This window comes from Lagenorhynchus albirostris, chromosome 10 (genome assembly GCF_949774975.1).
Source record: "Lagenorhynchus albirostris chromosome 10, mLagAlb1.1, whole genome shotgun sequence".
NCBI classification, from domain to species: Eukaryota; Metazoa; Chordata; class Mammalia; order Artiodactyla; family Delphinidae; genus Lagenorhynchus; species Lagenorhynchus albirostris.
This window is the reverse complement of record NC_083104.1, coordinates 100,776,222-100,789,277: the sequence shown is the minus strand read 5'-3', so window position 1 is coordinate 100,789,277 and position 13,056 is coordinate 100,776,222. Positions and strand designations below refer to the sequence as shown.

Genomic DNA, 13,056 nt, shown 5'->3' with positions numbered 1-13,056 from the left:
CTTGAGTAATAAATAGGTCTGCCTTTCAATAAACAAAGACAAAATCATGAGATACAAGGGAAGCTGATGATTGGCCTTTGAAGCGGTTTCAGGTCATTGTTTTCACACTGTTCGCACAGGACCTGTTTTACACTCATTTGCAGCCTTCAGATATCTAATTTCGGGTGGACTTCGGCTGAGTGACATTGGAGGCCTCTGAACTGTCTTTGGCTGGGTGTGAAGTGAGAGGTCGGAGAAGAATCTCAAGCTACATCTCAGCTTAAAAGCAACACTTATTTTTTTTTTAATTAAAAAAGCATCCGAAAAGGGAACACTCTTGCACTGCTGGTGGGAATGTGAATTGGTACAGCCACTATGGACAGTATGGAGGTTCCTTAAAAAACTACAAATAGAACTACCGTATGACCCAACAATCCCACTACTGGGCATATACCCTGAGAAAACCATAATTCAAGAAGATTCATGTACCAAAATGTTCATTGCAGCTCTATTCACAATAGCCAGGAGATGGAAACAACCGAAGTGTCCATCAACGGATGAATGGATAAAGAAGATGTGGCACATATATACAATGGGATATTACTCAGCCATAAAAAGAAACGAAATTGAGCTATTTGTAATGAGGTGGATGGACCTAGAGTCTGTCATACAGAGGGAAGTAAGTCAGAAAGAGAAAAACAAATACCGTATGCTAACACATATATATGGAACTTAAGGGAAAAAAATGTCATGAAAACCTAGGGGTAAGACAGGAATAAAGACACAGACCTACTAGAGAATGGACTTGATGATATGGGGAGGGGGAAGGGTAAGCTGTGACAAAGCGAGAGAGTGGCATGGACATATATACACTAACAAACATAAAATAGATAGCTAGTGGGAAGCAGCCCTATAGCACAGGGAGATCAGCTCGGTGCTTTGTGACCACCTAGAGGGGTGGGATAGGGAGGGAGGGAGGGAGGGAGGGAGACTCAAGACGGAAGAGATATGGGAACATATGTATATGTATAACTGATTCACTTTGTTATAAAGCAGAAACTAACACCATTGTAAAGCAATTATACTCCAATAAAGATGTAAAAAAAAAAACAAACCCATACATTTGGAAACATCTCTAAATAGTTCATGGGTCTAAGAAGAAATCATAATGGAAATTAGAAATACTTAGACAATACCAACAGGCACAGGAGAAAAAAAAAAAGCATCCGAGGGACTTACCTGGTAACGCAGTGGTTAAGAATCCGCCTGCCAATGTAAGGGACACAGGTTCAAACCTGGGTCCGGGAGGATCCCACATGCCGCGGAGCAACTAAGCTCGTGCGCCACAACTACCGAGCCTGCGCTGTAGAGCCTGCGAGCCACAACTACTGAAGCCCACATGCCTAGAGCCCGTGATCCGCAACAAGAGAAGCCACCGCAGTGAGAAGCCCGCACACCGCAACGAAGAGCAGCCCCCGCTCGCCGCAACTAGAGAAAGACCGCACGCAGCAACAAAGACACAACGCTGCCAAAAATAAATTAATTTTTAAAAAATAAATTAATGCATCCAATATCGTTTGAATCTTCTTAACAATAGATTTGTGTCATGCTCTTTAGTTAAAACTCTGGATGTAGAAAAGTGGCTTTGGGAGGAGTCTGGATGGAGCAGAGAGCAGAGGGGGAAGCCAGGTAATAATGTCTGGGCCTCTCCCACCGTGATGTGCGGGGGCCAGAGAGGGAAGACAGCACCCGGCCAAGAGCGCTTCTTTCAGAAGCATCTTATTTACAAGGAGCGCGTCCAGGGCTGAGGAAACCCTTCTGAGACGTAGGCCGTGTGAAGTGTCCCCTGAGGTCCCATGGTCATGGGAGTCACTAGGACCAGGGTCCTTAAGCCACAGCCACAGCCTCACTGGAATTTGGGCAGTTCATCAGCGGGCTCGCCCGGCCACTGCGAGCCTCTGATCACCTCTGCTGGGCTCCTGGGACTGGTCCACAGGGAGGGGAGGCTCTCAATCGGTGCATCAGTAGAGATTACACTGGCCAGGCTAAGTTTGCGGCAACAGACAACCTGAAAATCTCCACTTAACTCAACAGAAGTGTTTCTCATTCCATCCACCTGTCTGCCTGTCCACATCATGGACACACCATCAGTGCAAGAGGGCAGGCACGACAGTCCTGTGCCGCCCCCCCCACCCAGTGCCTGGCAGGAGAGGAGAAGAGAGGGGGCAACACAGTCTTCTCCATAAGAAGTCGGAGGCACTGGCATTCCTACCCACACTGTGCTTTTCAGTTACTCAGACCTGGGGGAAGGACCAGATACTGAAGTAGACTCTTTTTTTTTTCTTTTTTTCTTTTTCTTTCTTTTTCTTTTATTTTTCTTTTCTTAGCATGGGATATTACCAACAGCACTTTATTTATTTACTTGTACCCATACAAGTACCCATTCTTTCTCAAGTTCTTTTCCCATTTAGGTTATTACAGAATATTGAGCCGCGTTCCCTGTGCTATACAGTAGGTCCTTGTTGGTTATCGATTTTATGTATAGTAGTTAAAGTAGACTCATTTCCTGTGGGCTTTGCATGCCTAGTAGAGCCTTTTACAAGCTCACCCCCGAACAGCAGTCCCTGTGGGTGGCATTGAGTGAGACAGGGTTACTTGTCTTGAGGATCCATTCAGACTTGTCTGACTCCATCTCAGTTGCTTCCTTACTGGTTCCCTACCTCCTTCCCGCCCCTTTAAATCTGCTTATGTTGAGGGGCGTTTGGTTCATCACGGCAAAGCTCAGCCTTGATGACATCACCCCCGCACAGACATTTGCAGTGGTTTCCCATTGTCTCTGGTTTTGCTACGTAAACTAGTCCGCTGGCCAAGCAGCATCACCTGGATCTTGTTAAAACGCATTCCTCAGGCCCCACCCCAGACCTACTGAACCAGAATCCGCATCTTCCCAAGATTCCGGGAGATTCGTGTGCACGGTGAAGTTTGAAAGGCAGCCAACCATGGCGCTGGTTCTCACATTGGGCAGCACATTCGAATTATCCAGAGAGCTTTAAAAATTTTGCTAATACTCAGTTCCCACGTGTGGAGGGAGGTCTTGTGTGGACTCGTAAAGCTCCCAGGTGACCTTATCGTGCAGCAGAGTTTGAGAACCATTGCTGTGCAGGGACCCAGGTGACATTGACAGCCACCTTTAGTGCCCCACAAACCTTCCCAGGGCCGTTTCCACTCAGCTGTGTCAGACTGACCTCTGATCCCCAAATGCACTCTACGCTTTTAGAGAAAGTGCAGTTTGTGTCTGTTCCCAGAAACTACCCGGCATTCTGTACACAACTGGAGAGGGTGCAGGACACCACGTCCGAATTGCGCTTTGAAGATGCCATGACTGCAGGTCATGGTGATACAAACATCCATTTACTAAATTGTACATTTGAACTGTTTTCCCGATTAATGGAATTTAAAACTTGATGCCCCCAGACAACAGTATAAGGATGCTTTCGTATGTTGCCATGGTTCCTTCTTTGTTCTGTTTTTTATTGAACATCATATCTATAGTAGGTGATGAAAAGAATGTGCTTGGTTTCAGTTAGTTACCTTTTGGGGTTATAAATGGAGGGGGCTTTCTAAAAATATATGTTGCAGAAGCGGTGGTAATCTGTCATGATTCTCACTGCTCACTGCACTTGTGGTTGGTGACACATGTTTGAGGGGGACACCTGGCTTTGGAGACAGAATCAAATAAAGATCCTCGACCCTTTGATGCCTTTGCTAAGGAAGTGAGGTGTGGGACACACAGGGGCCTGCGGGGCCCTCTAACGCCCCGCCTTTGTGCCAGGCAGATTGTTTTCCTTCCCAGATGGCCTCAGAAGAGGATAAACACTTTCCTTCATGCCTTTGCTTAAGCAAGGTATTCATTTTCAACAAGACTTTTATGGGTCCAGCAGGCAGCAGGTGCTTTTTCCCGTGAACATTAAATAAGATTCAAGGCCTGAAAAGCCTGCGGCGAAGGCTGGGAGGCCCCGTGGGATTTGGTGGCCGAGGCAGACAAATGGGCTGCCTGCCTGTGTGGCGCGTCTGCAGGGCGGGGGAGGGGGGGGCGCCGGAGGCCTGGGGTTCTCTCATTCATCGGGATGACCTGCCCAGGCCCGCAACGGGACCTGACCGTGAACGTGGAAGCACGCGCGCACCTCGGGCGGGGCTCCGGAGACCAGACACTGCGCATGCGCACAGCAGCATCTCGGGGCGGGCGCAGAACAGAGGCGTCTGATGTCCTTTTAGAATCCAGAATGACAGGTTCTCTGTCTCAGGCAGTTTTTTTAATTTTATTGAAGTAGAGTTGATTTACAATGTTGTGTTAATTTCTGCTGTACTACAAAGCAATTCAGTTGTACATATACATACATTCTTCTTCATATTCTCCATTATGGTTTATCGCAGGATATTGACTGTAGCTCCCTGTGCCTTACAGTAGGACCTTGTCGTTTATCCATTCTCTGTGTAATAGTTTGCATCTGCTAATCCCAAACTCCCAATACTTCCCTCCCTCCCCCTCCCCCTTGGCAACCACAAGTCTGTTCTCTATGCACAGACAGTTTTTTAAGTGCTGGTATCAAGAGCTGACAATTCTGGTGCTGGTAGGACTTTGGTGTTTCATTTTCTCTGGATTCATCCCTAAAAGAACAGTAGAAATGAGGAAGAAATAGTCATTAAATGAAATAAATGAAAAGTGGGGAGTGGTTAACTTTGTGTCAACTTTAAGATAATGTGAGTAAATGAAAAGGCTGATTGAAATGCTCAGTGTGTTCTAACAAGAACTTTTTATTAGTCAGTTGTCTTGTGCTTTAATGGGCCACTCTTGGCGTGTGGCTGAGTGCAGTGCTCTTCACTGCTCATTTTTATTAACACGTACAATAAATATTAAAATAGATCTTGGGAGCAGTAATGTAGGTGGAAAATAGATGGGTGACTTGTCAGATATAAAATACCAGTATGGTATGTGTGTATATGTGTTCTTACCCCATTTCACACTCATACTGGCTATTTTTTTAACTTACGCCTTTCTCTGACTTCTGTTTTATTACACTATTGTTCTTGATATCCCCCCAAATTAGAAATCTGGTAAAACTTATAAAATGTATCCCAAAATCTGGGACGTTTGAAAGCCAGTGGTATATAACCTTTTTAAGTGTTTCATTAAGAGTCAGCAAATGAACAACACAAAGAAAAACAAAAAACAATTTTCTCCCTGTTGGAAAGTGGGTTTTATGCTTTTTAATTGGGGCACCAGAAAGTGAAATATTTCAAAGTGTTCCTTTAGAAAAGTATATACTCAGTCAGATTTTTGGTAGCATTTTTCTTCGCTGTAGCGGGGGGAATACACTGAACTTTTGGGAGCGGGCAATGACTACAGAGGTAATGATGTCTATTTTGATTAACCTCAGTCAATTGAAATGTTTTGTGAAGTGTATGTTCTGATTAGTTCAATATTTTTATTAATCAGAATTCATACAGAAAATGCTTTTAGTTTCTCCCTGAAATTTAGCTTTAATTTCTGTTTGATAATTGAAATGTTTTCCTAATGGGCTATGATCACAAGTATTCCTAGAACCTGGTGGAAAGGCAATTAACCAATTTAACAAATTAGTGCAGGCCAGTTCTTATTGTAAAACTTTAGAAGATATATGAGTTCTGGGCTAAAGTTGGACTGTCCCTAAGCCATATTTAGGAAGTTTTTGTTTTATTTGTTTAAAAATAAATGCTCAGCATGCCATCTTCTACAAGTGAAATAAGACAGTAAGATAAAGCTTGTCTGAGGATTCTGGTTACTTGGATTTTAGTTAATAAAGATTTGGTGAATTTGTTTTGGCTTTCCCTTCCCTCTAGTGCACTGCTGTGCCCCAAACACTGGAGGCTAAAATAATGAGGGGTGGGAGGAAGGAAGGAAAGAAAGAGTAAATTACACCAGAACAAATTATTTTCCCTTAAATTCTCATTTAATAAAATCCAGACAATCGTTAAAAACAAATGTAACTGTCAGGTCTTGTGGATTATGTGTTATGGTTCCAAAGAATGATGACCCTGTGGTAACCCCTGGGATAGGAGCTCTTCAAACTGTGTAATGATTCTGAGGGCACAAACTTTTCTGTGATCAAACAACATCAGGTCAGCGTTTTGGTTGTATGCTTATTACTACCTGCCTGGTGCGGAGAGGTCCCTTCTTTCATGTTACTTAGGATCGATACATTGTTTTGTAAAATAAGGGTCATGGACCCCTGGTGGTCCCTAGTGGGGAAACTTGTGGGTCTACTGGCCATTGACAATTTTTTTGTTGTTGTTTTTTGGTTTTTTTTACATCTTTATTGAGTATAATTGCTTTACAATGGTGTGTTAGTTTCTGCTTTATAACAAAGTGAATCAGTTATACATATACATATGTTCCCATATCTCTTCCCTCTTACGTCTCCCTCCCTCCCACCCTCCCTATCCCACCCCTCCAGGCGGTCACAAAGCACTGAGCTGATCTCCCTGTGCTATGCGGCTGCTTCCCACTAGCTGGCCGTTGACAATCTCAGAGGAAAGTAAGATACAAGATCAGATCAGAGATTTTTGCAGTTATCCCACTGCATTCTTTGTAATAGTTAGGGTTATAGCAGGTATACATTTTATCACACAGCTTGGGGTGTGAGAAATGGCATCTTCCTTTACTTGTCTAAATTGGATGTAATCCGTCTCATACGCTCTCCCCCCACTCCCCCCCCCCACCCCCATGGACACATACCAGGTTGGGAGAAAGCCTTGAGAATGTGGGAAGCAACACTCTCCACCTCACCACACTGGCCAGAGCTGTGATACTCTCTGTGTCCACGCCTGGGGGCCCCTTAAAGGCCAACAGGTCCTCTGCTTCTGTACAAAGCTGGGCACGATGGTCTTTCATCAGGGCTCTAGAAGCTTCCGCTCTGGATCTTCAGTCTGCCCTGCATCCCTGATCTCTCCTAGAAAGGTCCCGCCACCCCTAGGAGATGCTACACGGGCACAGGCTGCTGGCCTCCCCTGCTCCCGGGATCCTCCAAACCTTTAGTGCTTCCCCACGTGGGCCCCGTAACCCGCCTCTCATCCGGCGCCCCCTGGGCCTCCACTCACTGCCTCTCCGGGCAGGTCTGTGTCACCTTCCCTTGGTGGACTTTAGAAACACAATGCCAGATTCTCCTTCCTGGGGTTGTGGGGATGATCAGAGTTTAAAAAAACTTTTAGCACTGGTCAGATTTTTTTCTTAATAAGTCATGGTAATAAAGGGTATTAAATATATAACGTACGCTACAGGGACCATCTTGGTTACTTCTCAGCTAACAATCAGTTAAAAGGGTGTAATTATCTGCAGATGTATTTTTGTCTCATTTGCATGTTAATATTTACATGTGCTAAGTTGTCTTTTTCATTAGTGGTTGGATCAGTGGTTCAGAATGACTCGTTGAAGTCCAAAAAAAGGGAAAGTCGTATCTAAATTCTAGAACTCAAATCAGCATGCAGATGGTAATAATGAACAGCTTTCTAATGTGACTGTGGAGTGTCGATCTGCAAGTGTGATGATTTCTCCAAAGCAGCCAAAAAAGAAACATACAACTAGGAAGCATGATCATGAATATCTAAAATTTTGGACTTACTTGCACTGGGGAGCCGTGCAGCTCTAGTTTTGGTCGTTGTCTGTTTTACGGAATCTTGTTAAGTAGTTTCCTGCTCTTACACGGAGGTAATAACAGCACTTACCTCAGAGTTGTTGTGAAGAATAAATGAGTTAGTATATGTGGAATGCTCATGTACACACTTTTGTGCTTTTATTATTACAGTTATTATTATTAATATCATTATTGAAGCACAGTGATCTCCATAAGCTTACTGAGTTTTTCCAGAGCAAGCAAAAATAGTCAGTACAGAAGTGATAAAATTTTGTCATTAAAGGTGGAGAAGTGACCAGAATTACAGCAGTACCACTCACAGTTGCAAAGTGCTGCACAAGTTACAGTCTGGCCAAATAAACCATAAAGTGAATAGCAAATATTACAAAAACCTGAGATTGCCATTTTTCGAAGTCTAAAATGTTAAATATTAGGAAATCCGTATGTTTCAACTTAGCAGTGTGCTCAGAGGAAAAAGCAGAGTGAGCTACTGGCAAAGTCCCTCTGCTAAGTGCTGGAGTGGGAGGCCTCCCAGCCTGGGTGTCACTGGACACTCCCGCGGTCCCCCTCCACACCATGGGGTAGGTGGCTGAGGTCCTGAGTAGCTTCCTGTGGCGTTTATCCCCTCAGGCGCACACCGTGAAGCAGTTTCCGTTGTTTAGGTAATGCTTACCCCGGGGCAGGCTGTAGCCTGGAAGGCGTATGTTGGGGTCGCTGCTGAGAGCCCCGCTCCCTGGCCAGAGGGAGGGGCCGCACCCCCCGAGCGCCAGGCCGCTCACTGGCCGGCCCTAGAGGAGGGTCGACCAGATGCTCCCGGCCTCCTGTCTGTTCCTCCTCCCATTACACCTCCTCTGTTGATTCTGTTACTAGTTCTTCAGCCTCGAGGTGTGCCAGACGTTGGCGGAGGCGAGCAGAGCGGCAGTCAGACAAGCTTCTGAGACTTGGGGGCAGCACCCCCGTCCTTTGTGAAGATCCGCGGTTCCCACCTCACAGTCGGCAGCGCTCTGTAAAGACCGCGCAGACACCGCTCGGCTTCCTCCCCGGTGCCGTGATGAGCCCACATGTTTGGTTCTGTCCTAACGGAGGCCCCTGAGTGCTTGCTCCTTCTCACTCACTTTATCCCGTGTGTGGCCTCGGCCCACTTTCCTCTACTAGGATGATGTCACCCCTTGTCACCGTGTTTGCCGAAAGAAACAGTTGTGCCACGCGGGGTCCCGTGGACCCGGGTCCAGGGTCAGCAGCAGGGCTGCTGGGGGGTGGCCACACAGCCTCACTCATAAAAGCCATTTCTCGTGAGCAGATGGGGGAGCAGCCATTGTTCCAATAGTCCATGGTTTGGAAAACAGCATCAGCATCTGACGATGAGGAGGGTTCAGAAGTGAGCTTTGAAACAGGCCAAGCGTCAGAAAGCCCCGCTGCCGGTCCAGCCCGGCCTGCGGCCCGTGACCGTAGAGGAGGCCTAGACGCTTCCAGCCGAGTGAGGGGCAGTTGAGACCCTTCCTTCCAGCCCCACCACAGACTTGCTCGCTCGCCCGGAAGTCTCTGCAGGACAGAAAGGCTCAGCAGGCCTCTTTGGTCCAGTCCGGGGCTTTGCCCAGCACCAGACCCTGCTCATTCGGCCTTGCCAGACCATTGGTGGAGCACACGGCCCGCCTCCCGTGGCAGGAAGAGAACGAGAGAGAGAACACGGCCGTCTGCTTGGCGGCCCTGCTGTCCGTGGAGCACAACCTCTTCCCCTTCCTCTCACGGAGCCCCCCGCCCTGCCAGGCGCTTTGTGAGGCCCGGGGGTCCCAGGAGGAGTGAAGCCAGCCCCTGCCTCGCCGCCTCACGGCCCAAAGCCGAAGGCAGGCCCTTGGCAGGCGGTGGGGTGCAGGGGTGCCTGCCTGACTGCGGGGAACGGTAGGCCCGGGGGGCGTGGGGAAGGGGCCCTGGCCACGTGCTCCTTACCGCCAGGGCGTGAGGGCTGCCTCACGGGGAGGGCGACGTTCAAATCGGACCTTAAAGAGTGACAGGGATCCACCAGGTAGAGCAGGTGGGGAGGATGCTGTGCTAGAATGAAAACTCACAGGCCTGGAAGCTTCTGGCGTGTTTGCTGCGCGGCGAGCAGTCTGGTGTGGTGGCAGTACGCCTGAGCTGAAGGGCGTTGTACGTGGTCGCCTAAGTCATGAGCAAATATTGTAGCAAATAGCATCGTATTTTTGTTAGAAACTTCCATCCCAAAAAAAAAAAAAAAAAGAAACTTCCATCCCTTAGATTTGCCCAGGATATATGGGAGTTCCTTATGGTTTGAGCCTACGTCTGTGATGGATTGATTTTGTGCGTGCACCTCAGTTCACTCTCGGTCAGGATGTGAGATCAAGGGGGCCGTGTCAGTGGCCAGCTGTGGTCATTTACCAGTAGATCCTGCACCGTCAGTTAGCTGCGGCCTGTGCTGTGGCCTCCCAGGTGTGGGAATTCCCAGCTCCGACCCCAGGCAGTTGTCCTAAAGGGAATGAGGTGAAAGGGGTGGAGGGCAGGGGGGAAGTCACTGCAAGTGCTTCTGTGTCACTCAGCAGAGCTCCGTCGCGTGCCCACTGAACGCAGAACTCCCAGACAGGTGGCTGCTGCTGACAGCCCCTCCCCCGCCTCTGTTCCTCACAAGCCCCCTGGGTTTTTTTGTTCTTTTTGCGGTACGCGGGCCTCTCACTGCTGCGGCCTCTCCCGCTGCGGAGCACAGGCTCCGGACGCGCAGGCGCAGCGGCCATGGCTCACGGGCCCAGCCGCTCCGCGGCACGTGGGATCCTCCCGGACCGGGGCAGGAACCCGCGTCCCCTGCATCGGCAGGCAGACTCCCAACCACTGCGCCACCAGGGAGGCCCAAGCCCCCTGTTTTTAAGACGAGCATGTCAACTAACTCTGAGGCCAGGGGCCTGGCCCGTGAGCTAGCCTTCTTGAGACCCTTCCTAACTGGCCATGCGTGACTGTAAACGAGTCTTAAAAGAAACTCCACGTCTGAAGCCGGGAACTTCAGGGTCCTTTATGGTGACTTCATTCATTAGGAGCCTGCTACTCTTTTATGAGGGTAAACACTTCCCTTTCTCTCCGTGCCCATTTGCTCTGGGGGGACAGAAGGTGCGGGTGGGGGTGAGGCTGCGGATGCTGGGAGTGGACCCCACGCTCAGGGCGCGTCCGTGGCCTGGCACTGGGCTCTGAGCAGAGCAGGGAAGGCGGCCGCTCCTCGGCTGTTTTTCTGCCCTGGTTGCAGCCGCCTCGGCCCCCTGCTTGAAGGAGGACCGTGAAGGCAGTAGCATCCGCCGGCTGCGCGTGTCCGTGTGGTTCTGTGTTGCCATCTACAGGGAGAGCTGCCACTCGGGGGTCACCGACATGCAGGACGAGCTGCCTGGAGAAAATTCCCTCCGCAGCACTTCTGATTTACAGTGATTAAAGCACTTCCAACTGAAAAGTGTTCCTTTGGTGTAAGGTTCCTGGGGTTTTAAAATGTGCTTGCAAATCATTAAAGCCTGCATCACTGTCTTGGGAAGAAGGCTGTGAAGACCTAAGACAATGGAATTGAGAAGAAAATTACAGTTCCTTGTTTATGTTCCATAAGAGTGTGTGTGCGTGTCACTCCACGTGATACGTGGAGACGGAGAGCCCCAGGGGGCGTTTCCAGCCACACCATCCCCCGAGATACCTAGAGACGGAGAGCCCGGGGGGCGTTTCCAGCCACACCATCCCCCCTGCGCCCTCGTTAGCCGAGTGGGCTTTCACACTGTTGGTGAGTCCTCTTCCCACCTTGGCGGGCAGCAGGGACCATCCCGGGAAACCAGTCATTCTCCTGTGGGCTGTTTTCATGTAAACCCTTGGCCACCACTGGCCATCCAGGGCCCTGTCTCCTGGGAAGGGCAGGTGCACCTGGCAAGGTGGCGTCCCCCCGCAGCTTCCTGGGCATCCTGTCGAACACGCAGGAAGGCATTTTGACTTCCAGGGCCTCCGGTTTAATCCTATTTGTACTTTACATCTCCAGCAATGTTCTGTGCGACCGTGACAGATATGCCCGCTCTGTCACTTTGGCCGTGCGGTGCAGTGTGTCACAGCTGTGCACTTGCCCATCTGGGAGGTGACTCACTGCACATTACTGACCCTGACAAGACTAGTGTCCCAGGAAAGTCCACCCCAGGCTGAGTGGGACCCTCTGTGTGGTGAACCTCAGAACTTCTGCTTAGGCCAAGACAGAGTAACAGGAACTGAGTTTACCTTCCTGCCTTAGACAACTAAAACTCTAGACAAAATAGATGAAGCTGTGATTTTCAGACACCGGACGTCAGGTAGCACAGCACGGCAATCCCTGTGATGGAGACGGTCAAGACAAGCCCTCCGTTTGCCCAGCTTACTGCCCAGAGAGGGTCCCCGGCTCAGCGCCGGGGGGGACCTGAGCCAAGCCCAGGAGTCTCTAAGCCGAGGACACAGAGTTAGGTGTCTGGGAGGCCACAGCGGCTGGAATCCACCAGGCCAGGTAGCAAGGAGGGCAGAGCTGCCCAGAGAGGTGCTCCGGAGATCTCAGAGCAGTTCCCCCCGGTCTTCAGCTGGGTGCCCAGCAGCACATCCATGTGAGGAAACCACCAGCAGCTGAAGAGAGAACCACCAGAAGGGAACAGGCAGAGCAGCGCCTGGGGCAGGGGGGCAGGGAAAGTTCATGTTCCCACCAGCCACAGTAGGAAACCTCGGACACAGCACTCAGAAGGGTGACACCTCAGTGATGGGGAAGACCAGCCCTAGACCAGAGGCCGCCCTGGTACCAACGAACGGAGCTTAACAGCACGGCTGCAGGGCTGCCTGCAGGAATGGCTGGTTCTAGGCCTGGGGTAGGAAATGCATAGAGTGAGCGTAAAGTATGCTGCAGCGCCAGCAAGGAAGGAAGTCCTCAGAAAACAGCCACAACGTGGTGGGGGCAGGGTTGCCGCTGCCGTCATCCTGTCCTGGCTGTAACCCTGGGTGGGTGGGGAGAGCTCTGCCCGCCTGCCACGTGCTACACAGCTGCCCGGGCACAGGGACCCGCTGCAGGGATGTGCTGAGACAGCTGTGGTAAAGCGTGCCCACTCCACAGGTACGTACGCCTGGACCTAGTCTTGGGCCTGCCCTGAAATGGAGCGTGCAGGTCTGCCTACAGAGCTCTCAGGGCAGCATCGTGATACCTCCGTCCAGTAAGCTTTCTGGAAGGAAGAGAAAGAGCTACGTGACAGCATCAGCCAGCTCCCTACCTTATCCTGACCTCCTGTGAGCGACCGCAAACCTTTAGTGGCCGTGGCAGGTTGGATTAGGGTAGAACTGCTGAGTTGTGATTTTGTTTACTCTTTTTCTCTTCCCTTTGCCTGGGAACGGACACGTTTGGATGAGGAAGGAGGCAGGTATCTGCAGGGTAGGTGAG

The 13,056-nt window shown here is 49.8% G+C and overlaps 1 protein-coding gene across 3 annotated transcripts in view; it reads left to right on the top strand.

Moving 5' to 3' along the window:
- FARS2 (phenylalanyl-tRNA synthetase 2, mitochondrial) overlaps positions 1 to 13,056 on the top strand; it is a 383,333-nt gene that overhangs the window by 318,232 nt on the left and 52,045 nt on the right. Inside the window, exon 8 of one of the 3 annotated variants that reach the window (XM_060163758.1) lies at positions 6,474 to 6,554. The exons of the other annotated variants lie outside the window; for them this stretch is intronic. Coding sequence (XP_060019741.1) covers positions 6,474 to 6,528 — 55 coding nt within the window. The 3' untranslated portion in view covers positions 6,529 to 6,554. The remainder of the gene's footprint in view (positions 1 to 6,473; positions 6,555 to 13,056) is intronic. 3 annotated transcript variants of the gene reach the window in all.